Genomic DNA, 16,358 nt, shown 5'->3' with positions numbered 1-16,358 from the left:
CCGGCGGGGCCGGGCCGGGCCGGGCTGGGGGCGGCGGCGAAGCGGGGGCGGCGAAGCGGGCCGGGGGGAGCGACCCGAACCGCACCGCCCGCGCCTCACCCGCTCCCCGCCCCCGCTGTGTCTGCTGCAGCACCGGCGGAGCGGGCGGCGGCGCGATGGCCTCCAGCAGCGGCACCGACGTGATCCAGGTCACCAACGTCTCGCCCAGCGCCAGCTCGGAGCAGATGCGGACCCTCTTCGGCTTCCTGGGCAAGATCGAGGAGCTGCGCCTCTTCCCCCCCGAGTGAGTGCGGGCCCCGCCGCCTCCCCCTCCGTCCCTCCGCCCCCCCGCGCCCTGCCCGCGGCCCAGCGCCGCCTCCCGCCCGCCCCCACGGCCGCTCCCGGCCCGGGCCGCCCCCGCCGCCGGGATCCCGGCCGGCGGCTGTCGCTGCGCACCCCGAGAGTTGGTGTTCCCAGCGCGGCTCTGCTCGGTCACGGGATTGCGGGGATTGATGTAGGGCGTGGGGTGACACGTGCGGCTCCTGTGAAATTCACGTTTGTTTCCAGGAGTTGTTTGTCCAGGGTTGTGTCTACTGAGCCTCTGCTGTCTGCGTCACCTCCATAGGACGAAAAGTTCTAGATGCGTATAAATGCATTTGATACAAAGAATTTTGTGCTAGAGTAGCTAAACACTGATTTACAAAAAATGCACTTTTAATATTTGTGTTCCTTGCAAATAAATCTGTGCTAAACAGGAAGGTAACCGCTATCAGACAAACGCATTTCTGAGTTGCACATCTTGCAAGGAATTCCGTGCAAATTAGAACAAATAATGCACATTTCAAGTGTGTGTATAACTGAAAATAAAGTATCAAATACCCTGGCAATTTGTAAATAGCCACAAACCAAAAAAAAAAGAAATAAGTCAATTTTTATGTCTTCACAAACAGTTAAATTCTAGTGTAACTAAGTGCTTTCAGAATCCTTTCTGATGCAATGTAAAACCTGGGTGTTAGCAGTGGTGATGGTTGTGCCAGTTTGATTGATTTACAGAGCCTGGTGTCATTATACGTTGGTGTTTTGCATCTTCATTATATAAGTTAAAGGTGTTCTTTCTGCCGTGATGAAGATTTATCAAGCAAGAACATAATCAATTATTTATAATACCCAAAATTGGATTTTTTTATTTTAGGGGAAAAAACTGTCACAAAGCATTTGTTTTTCCTCATTGAGGCTTCAATCGCTGCTAGCACAAACCAGGGAAACCCAGCCATCCTGCACATCCAGAAATGTGATCGGTGGTGTTCTTGCAGCTACTTTGGGTTGGATTTGGGCAATTTCAGGTTGGAACTGGAGCCTGGAAAGAAATGGAATGTGACCGTGTATGGAATTGGAATGCAGGGACGGCTCCAGATGGAGTTTCCTTGTTCCCATCTGGGATAACTGACACGGCAGGAGCTCACCTGTGACGGGTGTAGTCATTTCCTGGGCTGCTGCTCTTTGTTGGAACGCTTTGTCTGCTTTTTCAGGGGGGTTGTTGGAGGTGATTTGTGTCTCTGAAACTTTGTAGCTTTAGATACACATTAACTACTCTGTTCAGAGATTACTTCAGTGCCTTGGCGACCTTTCCCTTGTGTACAGAAGGGCCCTGGCACTCACCTCCTGTGGGTTTTCCCTGGGCTGATGGGAATCTGCTGTGGGTCACTTCAGAGTCCCCAGTTCCACTTCACCCCAAAGAGGGGAACCTTTTCCAGTAGTGACACATTCTTTTTCTGTTCCTTCTCCTTCACATTCCAGCTCCTGACTTTTTCCCTGCCCATGGTGTTCATCCATTTTTGGAGGGGTACAGGATATAAATTATAAATCTGTGAATTCTGCCCATAATCGGGATTCCTTTCTATCCTGGATCCTGCTGGGATTGTCCCTTGCCTGTAGTATTTGAGGAACCAATCCCATTTCCGTTGCCCCACCCCCTCATTTGATCTGTGTCGCTCTGCTGCAGAACTTCCTTATTCTCCTGCACTTGCAGATCACTTCCTGAGCTTCTCTGAATTCCTGGTTTTCCACTCTGCCCTCATCCACCTCCTTTTCCCAGTTTATTTCATCTCATTTCCCCTTTAGTGTACGCCTCAGCTTCATGCTGCATCTTTAATGCACAACCAGCTCTGGGACTTCTTCCAATTTTCCTCCTCCTCCTGCTTTTCCCTGACTCCATTGCCTGATTCTCACCTTTATGGTATTCCAGAAAACTCCATCCAAACTGAAAAGTGGAGGGAATGGATTTCTGAGTCTCCTGTATTCCAACCCCAGGAAATCCTTGTATGTCCCAGCATTCCAGTGGCTGAGAGACAATTCCTGAATTTTTCAGTCTTGAGTGAATTAGAATAATGATGGATGCTGGCTTTTTTTGGGAACTGTTGAGAACATCCAGTTCTTGATGAATTTCACTCAGCTTGGATTTGAGAGTGACTGGAAATACCATTTTTAAAAGTGCAGTACACAGATGTAAATTAAATGTCAGGCTGCAGAAGCATTGCCTAACACATTTTCAGTTGTTATTTTAGGTTCATTACTTTGGGAAAAAGCTCAGCTATCCCAAAGCATTCCCAGTGGCACTCCTGGCTGTAAACAGGATCTGCTGAAGAGTAAATAAGATCTGGTTCCTTTGGTATCACTGACATATTAAAAATGCCTGAAAATACTGGGCTGCATTTATGTAATGAATTGTGTCATTTTTATAACATTTATATCAGTAACTCCTTCAGCTGTGCAATCACCCCTTGATTTACTTTTCTTTACAATTTTACCATGATTTTGTTAAACACCTTCATGCTTCTTTGGGATTATATTTTTATTCTGTTTTATTTCTTGTTATTTCTTCTTATTAGTTCTTACTTGTGGCCTAAAAAAGGCACCATTTTGGCAAGCTGCTGTGGATTCCTGGGCACAGGAGAGCCAACAGTTTCTTCGATTTTTTTTTCTCATTTATCACTGCAGTTACTTCCCAATTTATTCAGTTTTCAAGCTGTGGGAGCAAGTGGCTGTTTCTAATTTTAATGCTTCAGAAGCTGCAATGTGCTGCCTCCAATTTAGTTTTCCACATCAGGTTAAATGTAAGGTTATTAAAGTGTGGTCTGACAGACACTGGGGGCAGTTGTGTGTGTTTGGCTCAGTGAGGCTGAAGGTGAGGGAGCATTTGGCATTTGCAGTGCCAAAAATAGACCCTGGATCTGTCTGGTTGTGTCGGAGTTGTTCCCTGAATTCTGACAACCCCCAGTGCTGAAAGGCTTGATCAGCCTCAGCAGCCCAGATCAAACTGCTCTGCTGCTGGGATGCCTTTGAAGTTGGATGTTTTGGAGTTGTGGCTGGGAATCCAGGTAGGAAAAGCAGATTTTTGTCAGGATCAGTGAATGTTTTCAGAGCTTCCCAGGCTGATCTGGACTTCTGGCTTGGTGTAGGAATAAGGGTTTAGGACTTGCTGCTGCTTCCACTCCCTGTCCTGGGCCTTCTGGAGGCAGCTTTTAACTTATCTGTCCCACAGTTCTGTCTGCAGAACCATTTTTCTTCCTGTCTTTCACTTTGTACGTCCAATTAGCGCAAAATCTGCCCCGTTTTCAGGACATGGGAGCTCTTGAAATCCATTCTGGACCTTGCCTGGGTTGACTGCCTCTGGTTTTTTGGTTTGGTTTGGTTTTAGGGAAGTCACAGCTGTAGTTCTACAGTTCTTTCCTGCTGTAGGAAGTAGGTATTTCTGGGTTGGTTTTTCTTTGAAGTGACTCAAAACTTCTAAGTTTTGGATTTGTAGGTTGACAGACACTTGTTTTGAGCTGGGAATAAGCACAGACCTACTTTGTGGAGAGGTCTGTGTTTGCTGTGCTCACTTTTCTCTACGGAACAGTGAAGTGAGCTGGAGGGTTCCCTGCCTGAGATCCTGGAATTTCCTTAGGTTTGTTCTTTCCTGCTGAGGGACAGGCAGGAGCTCAGCACTGGGCATTCCTCAGGATGTGCGAGCATGATGAAGTTTAGTCTAAAAGCTGGTATGGAATTGGGTTGATAAATAAAACAGAATCCCAGGCTGGTTTGGGTTGGGAGGGGGCTTAGAGCCCATCCAGTGCCACCCCCCGCCATTGCCAGGGACACCTTCCACCTCCCAGGGTGCTCCAAGCCCTGTCCAGCCTGGCCTTGGACACTTCAGGGATCCACAGCTTCTCTGGGAATTCTATTCCAGGGCCTCAGCACCCTCAGAGCCAGGATTTCCTTCCCAATATCCCATCTATCCCTGCCCTCTGTCAGGTTAAAGCCATCACCCCACGTCCTGCCCCTACGTGCCCTTGTCACGAGTCACAAAGATCCTGTAATCATCACCCTCTTCATTTCACAATTTACCTTAATAAGTGATTTGGGACCTAAAGCAGGGAGTGTGAAACGACAGGGTTTAACCGATACAGAATTGGTAACTTTTTATTTCAGCCAAGTTTTCCTCCCAGCCAGGGAGGAACTTGCATTTGGGTGGCCACTCATGGGTTTATAGCTCATCACAGAACTATTGCTCAGTTGCAAGTGATAACAGAGCTGATGTGCAGCTCCAAGTGAGGCAATGTAAGAAATGGTGTCATTTTGGGGTTGGTCTGTGTGGTTTCCTGCTGTCCCTGAGTGCTGCCTCTGTCTCTTGCAGTGACTCCCCCTTGCCGGTGTCGTCGCGCGTGTGCTTTGTAAAGTTCCACGACCCCGACTCGGCCGTGGTGGCCCAGCACCTGACAAACACTGTGTTCGTTGACAGAGCCCTCATAGTCGTTCCCTATGCTGAAGGTTTGTAACTTGTTTGATGTTCTATGGGGCCACCCTTGGGTGGTGGTTGATTCCTGTCTAGTGCACAAAAATTAACAGTAGTCCAATGTCAAACACGTCAGAGACCGCCATTCTGAAACCCTTGGTATATTGCCTTTGGCCCCTGGATTTGATCCGTTTGTTTACATAGTGACACCAAAGTGGAAAGTTTTGTGTGTCTTAAAAGTGTAGAATAATAACATTTTAGGCAGAATTCTATGCAAATTTTGCTCTGTGTCAGTCTCAATGAGACATTTTCCCAAACAGACTGTAATGCAAACAGGTCAATATTTTAAGGAAATTGTACCTTAATAATTGTTCGCCACTTTCACTCTCTTCATGAGAATGGTTTCTCCCTCCCCGAGAGTGCATGGGAGAGGAATTAACATTCCTTTGGGATATGCTGCCACTACATTTATTTGGGAACAGCCCCAAAAAAAGGCCCTCACTCTCCTTGTGGAGTCCAGTATACCAAGGGTTTGAATAATTACGGTTTAATTCAAAAGTGACAACTTCCAAGAGGTGCCACATGGGCACTGGTCCTAGTTTTTAATTCCAAGTTTTCTTGTTCATCCTTGATATATTTAATAGAATTTCACTAAATAATAAACTCTTCTCTCTGTTATTTGTGTGTGTGATTTTTGTAGTGGAGAAGGCAAATGCAAAGCCCTTCCAGATGACTGAAAAACAGTGGGTCCTCTGCAGCTACAGGGGATTCTAGCCATTAACTAAAGGCCAGCAAGCACTCAAGTCCCCAAGTGTTTTCCTGGTGTAACCACTTGTTAACTACATTTTCTCTTCTTCTTTTTATTTTTACATTTTAGGGTGTTACAGTAATTTGAAAGGCAATGAGCAGGGTTTTTGGAACTTACCTTAAAAGCAAAGTGCTGAGAAGACACCTCTTCTTACAGAAGTCTTATTAAACTCTTCTAGACTTGCTTTAGAAGTAACTGATTTCCATTGTACTTGTGCATTTCTTGATTTTCTTCTGGGAAAGATTGCATTTAATAAAATCTTGCAGATTAAGTCATACTACAGTGCTAAGTTTGGTACATGGCCTGGGTTCACACCTGTAATCTGTCACACTGGAGCTGTCTCTTGAGGCCTGGGGAGCTGTCTTATCTTATCTTTGTATTCCTTAAGCTTAAAAGATACGAAACTTAAACTTAAAAGATGTCCAACTTAATTCCTGGAGTGTAGGAATGTGCAGTGTGGCCTCTGATTGAGCCCTGCTGCTTCCTGAGGGCACAGAACCCCTTCTGTAATGGAGTTACTGCTCCTGCTGCCACTACTTGAGAATAGCAGAGCTGAAAGGCTTCTTGTCCCTGTGTGGGTATTAAATACAGCAACAGTCCAGTGGGATGGTGCTGCAATATTCTCCAAGGCCCATGGGAATAATGCCAGTGTTTAACTCTTCCTACAAGGATGAACCCACTTTTCTCTTTGTCAGTCTGACTTTGTCCACTGTGGATAAATCTGGCACTCAGAGAAACCCACCCAGCAGCTTTGCTTCAGAAAATCAAATTATTAAAGTAGAATATTTTACTGGGCCTGTTAAGGAGTCACTCCTGGGCTGTACCTTGTGTTGTTTAACAGTTCAGAATTTAATGTCCTTGGCACATCACTAGAGAGATGTTCAGCCAATGAAGTACTGCCCCTGGGTTGATAATCCCATACTTCTGTCCCTGTGCTGGAGCACAGTTTTCCCCAGAAATTCAGCCTGCCAGGGTCCCAACTGAACAAGAAGCAGCATTTCCCCAACCCACAGTGCCACTGCTGATGTGCTTAAAGCCAGGCATGTGCTGAATGGGGCCCTCCTCTCTGGTTTCTGCTGTGCTAATGAACCTGTGTGATTATTGCCTGTCACTAAAGCAAATGTTTATTATCTGTTTAGTGCAATAATTCCCCCCCTGTCCCAAGTTTTAGCTCACACAGACACTTTGGTGTTGGCTGTTGCTTTGTGTTATAGAACTATACACAAAGGCTACGGTAAGGTTTAGTATTTGTCATTTTCTCTGGGCTAATTCCTAGATTTGGAAGGATCTCTTAAGGTTAAAGATGGCTGGGGGGGGTGTTTAGGTTCTTTGGTTAATGTTTGTTTCTTTTGTCTGTTTCTTTTTCTTTCATTTCTACACATTCATGCAGTATTTCATGGTTCTAACAAAGCAGCAGTAAAAAAAGCTCTTGAAGCATGAAAATTAACTGGTGAGGGGCCTCATTGCTTTTTTTAAATTGTAGTTTATTTAAATACTTTTTAAAGAAACAATTAGAGGATCAGATGCATGAATTTTTTTTTAATGGATGCAGATCTTCTATGAGGTGTCTCGAGCTAAGTCTGAGGATTTGTATTTAGATGCCAGAAATGTTGTAGTTGCACTGATTTGAAATGTTTAGCTGTAATTGATAAATATCCTCTTGAGACATAATTTTGCATGCCAAATGACCCCATAATCTCTCTGTAGGTATGTTGATATATTTATGCATTCCTGCCCTTTGCCTCCATGACCTTTTTCCCCTGTCCCTCCATAACTTTGGGTATCTAAAGTGCTGCCAGCTCAGTGCCACGAGCCAGATATCAGTGCTGTGTATTGTACATTTGTGTAGATTATCGGCACTTCTCAGTATAGGTGGGAGGAACCATTACCTTTATTTAACAGTGGTTTTTCTTTTTTGTTGTTGTGTTTTACAGTTCTTTTCCCTGGTTCAGCCTGAACTATATACCAGGCCCTGCTGAAAATACCACCCAACAGTTTTCTTCTGCAGCTTATCCAGTTTCTCTTAAGTGCCCTGTACATATTGTATGTTTTATGATGAGATGCAGTTTCTTAATATGTATTACAGAAACACTACTGGTATTTGCAAATATATAGTAAAATTGTTTTATTGAACTCTCATTTTGGGGGCTTGGGCACATTAACAAATTAATCCATCTGTATAGGGCTTTTGCTGTTGGATAGAGTAAAACTCCCTCCACAATTGTTTGTAGTAGGGCCCTGAGCACTCTGTGTGCAGAGCAGGCAGTGAAATAACCCCTGGTCTTAGCTGGCTGCAAGACTTTGGGCCACAAGTCCCCTCTGCCACGGCAGGTGGCAGCAGCATTGTTGGTACTCTAAGCTGGCACATATTGGAACAAATGCATTTTACTGCACAGGTAAGGAATGTGCCAGCATCCCTGTGTGTATCCCAGCCACAGACACACCCCCAGCATTCCCGGAGAGCCGCAGGGACCGCATTCCATGTGACACGTCAGCAAAAGCCCTACCAAAAACACCCATCCCTTCTCTTTAAGTTTGCCAAAATTTGTATGGTAGGTGTAAAAGAAAACATAGTGAACTGTACCATATTATTAACCCCTAAATCCAACTTTTTTTGTCTTGTGTATCTTGATTTTTCTGTGTGCTTTGTAGTGAAGCAGCCGACACGAGTCGTTGTTCATAAAACAGCTTTTGAAAGTTGAGAGCACTCTCACCCCTGGAGAACCGACTGTGCTTGCTTACGTTTGGTTCATGACTTAAAAATCGAGTACAGGTGATGAAACCTTGGCAGTGTTAACAACAAAGTAGTGTGTATTGTGCTATTTTTTTGCTCTAGAAACTTAACCTTTTGTAGAGAAAAAGGAACAGTCAAATTGTCACCCATTGAAGTTGCATTCTGACAAAAAAAGTTAATGCTAAATATTAATAGCCATCAAGCTTTGTATTTTAGCCAGCATAAGTACTTTCAACAAACTCAGGTGGTGTATCAGGGAGACTTTGCTGGGTGTATTTGTGTATTTGGTGCCTCTGGGCTGGGATGCACTCTAATGCCAGGCTGTTTCCCTGCAGGAGTCATTCCTGATGAGACTAAGGCTTTGTCTCTCTTGGCACCAGCTAATGCCGTGGCAGGGCTGCTGCCCGGGGGTGGCCTGCTGCCCACTCCCAACCCTCTCTCTCAGGTAGGCTGGGCAAACATTGGGTGGGTTCTGCTGCATTCCCACTTAGTTGCTGCTGTTTCTTTCAGGACTGATGTGCTAATGGCAATTCCTAGAGCATTTTATCAACCCTGATGGATTGGGACAGCTCTGATGTGAATCGGGGCGCAATAGTGACAAGTTGTTAGATGGGATATCCTTATTTCCCTATTCCCTTATTTCCTGGTATCTCAGGGCCCTGTTTGTTTGTCCTTCCATCCCTCTCACCCATTGTACTTCGCAGATGTGACAAGCAGTAGAGATCTCACAGATTTTAAATTCCTCGAGTCCAAGGAGCTGCCACGCTGTGAGATTCCCTTCATTAATCCTCCAGCTGAGGGCAAAATTGGAGCCGGGTTATGTGAACCTACAGGAATTCATGTGGAAGATGAACAGGGAGAACTGCACATTGTGGGAGAAGCTGGAGTCACAGCTCAGCTCTTGGCAGGGCACAGAATCAAAGGGCAAGAGGCAAATTAATCATAATAAAGCCTCATTAATTCTGCACTTCTCAAAGCCACTTCAGCTCATGCTTAGCTGAAGGACCCCCTGGCCGTGGAGCTGCTCAGGAGGGAAGAGCCTAAGTTTAACCTTTGAAACCCAGGGAAGAGGTTGGAAGAACCAGATACAACCCAAAAGATTTCATTCACTAAAAACTCTGTATGTAAGTTCTGGGAATGGTTCTTGAGCCACCTTAATTTCAGTTGTGTCTCTGAACCCCAGGCTGCTCCCAGCCCCTCCATGGTGGGATGTGTTTAACACATCCATTTTAGGGGAATGTGCTGCAGAGTCAGGTTTTCAAGCACATTTTGGAAGTGTGCCTCGGGTTTTGGTGTCTGTCTCCATCTCACTTGAAATGGCCCAAAATGAGCTGCTTTGGGGAGCCTTCTGCTCTCCCAGTAGCTTTTTAACCAAATTTGAGACATTTGCAGGGATGCAATATTGTTAAATTGCCTTTTAACATAAACCATGGCCATCTCAACCCTAAACTGAATTAGAAATGAGGTGATTTCCTCAGAAACTTATAATGAATTTCCCTTTCAGCACTGAAAAGTAACTTACTTTTAAACTATCCCTTCAATTTGCTGGAATGCTTTACTCCTTCACCTTTGTTTTCCCTGCCCCCTGGGCTGCAGAGGGAAATGCTGACACACTGACTGGTTTTTGTCACTAACTGCTGTCTCTGTCACAGATTGGTGCTGTCCCTTTAGCTGCTTTAGGAGCTCCTGCTCTCGACCCTGCCCTTGCTGCTCTTGGGCTTCCTGGAGCAAACCTGAACTCCCAGGTACGTTCTCATTCCAAAACACCCTTCATTGTCCCCTCCTTTCCTGCTTGAAGAGTGGCTTTCATTTGTATCAGTTCACAGCCACTGCCTGGCAACTCCAGGGATTGGTTTCTGCTTGGGAAAAAGAAAATCCCCTTGAATATCAAATTAGATGTTGGCAGGGGCCAAGGTATAATTTGGGAATAGCAATGAAATATTTCAAATATGTGTCATTATCAGGCCATGAACCTGCCTTGTTCTTCAAGTAAAAAGTAGTTTGACTTTTTAATTTTGTAGGTGTCAAAAATGTGAGGAAACTTTATTAGGTTGTGAAGCTGAATAAAAAGGGCTTTTAAGTACTGAGTAATAGACAACTGAGTATATTTGTATCAATAAAAGTATATCAATATATTGAACATTCTATATATTTATAAATAAAATACTTAAGAGGTAAGAACCAAATACTGTTTTACAGCAACAAGAAGTTGCAATAATTTAATGCATTTCTAATGCCATAATTAAAAATTTTTTTATGTATTCCATTGGAAGAACAAGCAAATGATGGTGAAAATTAAATAACAAATGGAAATAAAAAATTTTAAAGGCAAATTAGAAAAATGTAAATTTGGGGTGATGGAGGATTTTTGTACATTAAACCAGCAGATTGTAACAACCATTTCAAAAATGAAACTTTGGGTTCATTGTAAAAAAAATGAGTGAGGATTAAACATTTTCTTAGTACTACCTCACTGGTACAGGAAGTGACTGATCATCATAATACCTGGATTCTCCTGAGAGCTGTAAAATAGATTTTTCCTGGAATTTTTAGATGTTTATAAGTTGGCCTTGAGGCCTTCAGCGGACAGACAGCTTAGAGAGAGCTCTGTTCTCTTGCAGTAACAGAAGGAACCTGTGCACAGAGTTACTAATACACAATTATCCATACAAACACATCCCAGAAGGGCTTTTTATCCGTTTGTGGTTTTATTCCTGATTCTCTCCAGGGCAGGGCTGGGTTTGGCTGCTGTGGAAAGTAAAGCCCCAGTCACACCCAGCCCCAGTCACATCAGCCCAGTGTGGCCTTTCCTCTTTGCTGGGGGCGTTCTGGTCTGGTTTTCCAGCTGGGAGGGGACATTCCCAGGAAAGTTCTCTTGAGCTCACACATCTCCCAGCCTGGTTTTAACTTTGTTTTTCCCTCACAGTCTCTCGCAGCAGATCAGCTCCTAAAACTGATGAGCACAGTGGATCCAAAGTAAGCACCAGTGTTCCCAAACACTTGTATTGCACTGCTGGGGAATATCCGTGGGGATTCAGTGCCCAATCCCTCTCCTGCTGGAGCTGATGCCAGCTTGGAAGGGCCTTGGAGCGCCCTGGGCTAGGGAAGGTGTCCCTGCCCATGGCAGGGGGTGGGATGAGATGGGCTTTAATGTCCCTCCAAACCCAAACCATTCCAGGATTCCCTGATCCTCTGAACTGGCTCAGTCTGACAATGCAGACCTGCATCCCTTGGATTCCTCAGGCCTGAATTTCTGGAATTTTGTGTTGACCAGGTTGAACCATGTGGCTGCAGGTCTTGTGTCCCCCAGTCTGAAATCAGATACCTCCAGTAAAGAAATAGAAGAGGCCATGAAGAGAGTCCGAGAAGCACAGTCCTTAATTTCTGCTGCTATAGAGCCAGGTAATTCCAGCCTGGAATGAGCCATTCCAGCCAGGATGGAGCTTGGATACAGCACATGATAAAAGCTGATGGTCTGCAGAGTACTGCCTAAATGGGCTGGAATTAATCCGTTGTTTTTCCCAAAATTCGCTGGTTTGAAGGCTGTAAAACACCCAAGCTTCCCTGAGGGAAGTGCCTGCTGCTGTCTCAGGTTCCAAGGGAACATGGATTTCCTGGCCTCACCACTTGGCACCCTGCTGATGCTTCTCAGGGATGCTTTCCTTTATCTTCATTCCTGATCTGGACAAGTTTGTAAATGATTCTCTTTTTGGAGCTTCCTTCAGCAGGTTGGATTTTAGAACAAGCTCCAGCAGCTCCCACAAATGTCAGAGCCACCAAATCTGAGAGGCAGGAACTTGAACCCTGAAAACACAGAATATTCATCAGTTTTGCAGCCTCCTGATGATTTCTAGGAAAGAGCAGAGCTCCTGCTCTTGTTCTTGCTTTGCTTGAGGCTCTTTAGTGGGAAATTCAATCATTTGAGAGCTTCTTCAGCCCCTCACAAAACGGCAGATTCTGGGATTTTCACAGGGTTTTCCATTGCCCTGCAGCCATCAGCTTTTCACTGACTCAAATGAAGTTTTTTTGTGAATTTTGACTTCTCCAGTTTTGCATAAAGCTGTTACTTGATGTCACAAACTTGTCCCTGTCTGTTGGTTCTGTCGTCTTGTGAAGAGAACGATAGATGGATGAGCCTTGATTTCAAATGGCAAAATCAGGTTGATTTAGATCTGTTTCATGAAGCTCCAGGTCCTTTCCTTTAGAAAATCCTTATGAATACTAAAAGCCATTGGTTTTTCTTCTGCTTTTCCCTTTTCAGACAAAAAAGATGAAAAACGAAGACATTCAAGGTCGAGGTCGCGCTCGAGGAGGAGGAGGACACCTTCCTCATCCAGACACAGGTGACTGAGCAGTTCCTTGAAAACACCTCCCAAACAGCTGGAACAATTCCTGCAAAAACCATTCTTGGAAGGGACACTTGGGTTTGATTTAGTGCTCTAAAGATCTGTTGACATTTTGGTATCACCAGAGCCCCTGGGCAGGGCAAGGGGAGCAGGGAGAGCTGTGGATGGAGGCTTGTGTTGCGTTTCTGGGGTTTCCTTGGCCCCGAGCAGCTGGGCTGGGAGCATCTCACAGTGTCCTTTGTGTGACTCCCGTGTTGGTGTGTCCCTGGCAGACGCTCCAGGAGCAGATCAAGGAGAAGGTCCCATTCCAAATCCAGAAGCAGGAGGCGATCCAAAAGTCCGAGGAGAAGGAGATCTCATTCCAGAGAGAGGAGCAGGAGGTCTCGGAGCACATCCAAAACCAGGTACTGGCTCCAGGGAATCCAGTCCTGAGCAGGGCAGGGATTGTCCCCTGTGCTGGCACTGCTGGGCCCCTCCAGGGCTGCCTCCAGCTCTGGGCATCAGTCCAGGGAGGACGTGGAGGGGCTGGAGCATGTCCAGGGAAGGAAACGGAGCTCCTGGGGGGCTCAGCCTGGGGAGCCCCCCCTGTCCTTCCCAGCTTCCCGTTCCTTTCCCTGTACAGCAGATTAGGAAGTGCTGTTGGATGGTTTGAAAACGACTTAATCTCTTTTCTACTAAAAGGGATAAGAAGAAGGAAGAGAAAGAAAAGAAACGTTCTAAAACTCCCCCCAAAAGCTACAGCACAACCAGAAGATCCAGAAGCACAAGCAGGTACAGAAATGGGATTTTCCTTGGTCTCTGTTCCCAGCAGGGTTTTGATCCACTTCAATATTAAGTAGAAAAAAATGGTCTTTGATAGAGCAGCCAGTCTGTGGAAGGTGTCCCTGCCCATGGCAGGGTGGGAGGAGCTGGGCTTTGAGATCCCTTCCAACCCAAACGATGCCTGGCTCCCACTGGATCATGATTCCGATGTGGATATATCTGGTACAGGCACAGCAGCACCTGTACCACCTGTGTCTGTTAAGATACTTTAATTTTCCTGCAGTGTTTGAGGTAAATTCTTTGGGCTTAGAACAGTTTCTCCTTGCTCTGTGTCAGAGTTGGATGTTCACTCTTCACTCTTCCTGATTCAGGGAATAAATCCAGGCAAAAGTGTTCCCTTTTTTTTAAAAAAACTTTCAAATTTAACTTGCAGTTTTAACAGCTCTCTAGTACCCTGTGAGCAGGGCTGGGATTGGAATTAGGGATGCATTTGTAGCTTTAAAGAAATAAGCACTGATTTCCAAAGCTGCTGTCCCTCCCTGCAGAGAACGGCGGCGCAGGCGGAGCCGGAGCGGGACACGGTCCCCGAAAAAGCCCAGGTCTCCCAAACGGAAAATGTCCCGGTCCCCGTCACCCAGAAGGTCAGGGAAACACTGGGCTGGAAAAAATGGTGTCTGGGTGGGAAACTCCCAAACTGTGACCTACAGGGAAGCTCCCAGGGGATTCTGTCTGGGGGGGATCTCTGCTGCTTTCACGGAGCTGCTCTGGGGTTGGCTGGGAGCTCCAAGGGTCAGGTGTTCTCGGGGTGGTTGGAGTAGGACATGGCACAGTTCCCAGTCCCTTTGGCTCTGCACAGTAGGAATCAACTGATTTTGGGTGGCCTGGGCATTCTGGGAGCCTATCCCAGGATGGGGAGCTCAAGGTGCTCCTCTGGAAAACACTGGAGCATCGCTGCTCTTACTGTCCAGGATTTGGACTCCGTGATGCCTGTGGGGCCTTTCAGCTCAGGAGATCCCATGGTTCTGTTTGCCACAGCATTTCCCAGCCTTGGCTTTGTGGTGCTGTGCTTGAGCCAGAGCTGAGAAACTGGGATTTGGGCTATTTCCTGAAAGCAGAGGCTGTTCCCTACTTGCACTCTGCCATTTTCCTTTGGGTTTGTTGTGAGCTGTGGGTACACAAACCCTCTGGACACAGTTCCAGCCATGGAACAGGGTGGTGGTGCTGGGCTTCATCCTCTCCCTGCTGATCCTCATAGGCATAAAAAGGAAAAGAAGAAGGATAAAGACAAGGAGAGGAGCAGAGACGAGAGGGAGCGGTCAACGAGCAAGAAAAAGAAGAGCAAAGACAAGGAGAAGGATCGAGACCGGAAATCCGAGAGTGACAAGGATGTGAAAGTATGTTCCAGAAACCCCTGGAGCTGCTCCCAGCCCTGCCCCACATCCCCCCCCGCCCTGTCCCAGGGGGAGGTGCTAACGTGTCCCTTTCCCTGGCAAAGCAGGTCACAAGGGACTACGATGAGGAGGAACAGGGCTACGACAGCGAGAAGGAGAAGAAGGAGGAGAAGAAGGTGGCGGATGCTCCCTCTCCCAAAGGGAAGGAGCCCGGAGCCGAGAAGGGCAGTGGGGATCCGGGCAGGGAATCCAAGGTGAATGGGGACGACCACCACGAGGAGGACATGGACATGAGCGACTGAGCCTGCCCACAGCCCCTCCACAGTGTGATCCTTTATGCTGTACTTGTTAATCCTCAACCTAGATGTATCCAGCTCCGAGCTCTCCATGGTCTGTCCATCCCAATACTAACTCACACCCAAAGCTTGAGACAGGGACCCCCTGCTCCAGGGACCCTCTGGGGCCGGGCCAGGCCGCACGTCCCTCCCCCAGCACGGGCTGGGCCACCCCTTCCTCCCTCCCTCCCTCCCTGCTTCCCTCCCTCCGGAGTGTCCTGGGCTGAGCCAGCAGGGCCCAGCAGTGTGGGAATGCCCCAGGAGCGTGGCACAACTGCCCTGTCCTGCCACAGCAATGTGGGAATGTCCCAGCAGTGGGGGGAGTGTGGCACAGCCCCCCTGTCCTGTGGGAATGCCCCGGGAGTGTGGCACAGCCCCCCTGTCCCATGGGAATGCCCCGGGAGTATGGCACAGCCCCCCTGTCCTGTGGGAATGCCCTGGGAGTGTGGGGAGTGTGGCACAGCCCCCCTGTCCTGTGGGAATGCCCCAGGAGTGTGGCACAGCCTTCCTGTCCCATGGGAATGCCCCGGGAGTGTGGCACAGCCCCCCTGTCCTGTGGGAATGCCCTGGGAGTGTGGCACAGCCCCCCCGTCCTGCAGCCACCGAGGGGCTGCCAGGGCCTCCCGGACATTCTGGAATTGGCCTTGGATCGCACCAGCTCTTCACGCTCTTGGCTTTAGTTCTGGTTTTAAGCCACATGCTGGGTTTGGTTTCCCAGTGGGTTTTGGTTGGCTTTGCCCGGGGTTCAGTGCCCCGACATTCCTGAGGGCTCTCTCTCCACCGTGTCCCTTCCGCTCCGGGGCGAGCTGGAACGGGCTGACCTCGGGGAATCCTGCCCATGTCCGGCGAGGGAGGTTGGGGGAGCAGCTTCACCCCCCCCCCAGGGCTGGGGGCTCAGGAGCTCACCCGCTGCAGCAGGGAGTGCATTTTAAAATGACCTTGGTCTGTTTTTAAAGCAAGTCCATTGACAATGTACTTTTTACTTGATCTCAAGTTGTACAAACAGATGAATTTGTGTTCCTGTCCCGGCCGTTCCCTCCCTCCCGCACTCGGTGATCCCATGGTATTTGCAGAGTAGTTACCCAAAGCTGTTCCTTAGTTCCAGCAGCTCCAGAACTTTTACTTTTGTGCAGGTAAAGAGACAAAAGTAGCCGACAGTCTGTGCCATGTCGATGTACAGTTTCGGAAAATGTTTTACAAAACTTTGATAATAAAACCCTGAAACTTCA

General features: G+C 47.2%; 1 protein-coding gene across 7 annotated transcripts; it reads left to right on the top strand.

Moving 5' to 3' along the window:
* The first annotated feature begins 77 nt into the window (after nt 1–77).
* Nucleotides 78–16,358, top strand: SRSF11 (serine and arginine rich splicing factor 11). 7 transcript variants are annotated; one of them, XM_042030979.1, is made up of 12 exons: nt 78–283; nt 4,655–4,788; nt 8,631–8,740; nt 9,948–10,040; nt 11,222–11,271; nt 11,570–11,697; nt 12,557–12,638; nt 12,914–13,045; nt 13,323–13,412; nt 13,949–14,044; nt 14,659–14,797; nt 14,902–16,358. In XM_042030979.1, the coding sequence occupies exons 1-12, from the start codon at nt 156–158 to the stop codon at nt 15,094–15,096; spliced, it is 1,377 nt and encodes a 458-aa protein (XP_041886913.1). In that variant the 5' UTR covers nt 78–155; the 3' UTR covers nt 15,097–16,358. The 7 variants fall into 7 exon arrangements, with proteins under 7 accessions (XP_041886913.1, XP_041886914.1, XP_041886916.1 ...); XM_042030982.1 differs by lacking the exon at nt 78–283 and having other exon boundaries at nt 4,696–7,011; nt 7,496–8,740; nt 14,899–16,358; XM_042030983.1 differs by lacking the exon at nt 78–283 and having other exon boundaries at nt 4,696–7,604; nt 8,214–8,740; nt 14,899–16,358.

This window comes from Corvus kubaryi, unplaced genomic scaffold, assembly GCF_017639235.1.
Source record: "Corvus kubaryi isolate FWS band 111438036 unplaced genomic scaffold, C.kubaryi_AGA036_p1.0 37334, whole genome shotgun sequence".
Lineage (NCBI taxonomy): Eukaryota > Metazoa > Chordata > Aves > Passeriformes > Corvidae > Corvus > Corvus kubaryi.
Note: the sequence above shows the minus strand (reverse complement) of the source record. Positions and strands in the feature narration are given on the sequence as shown.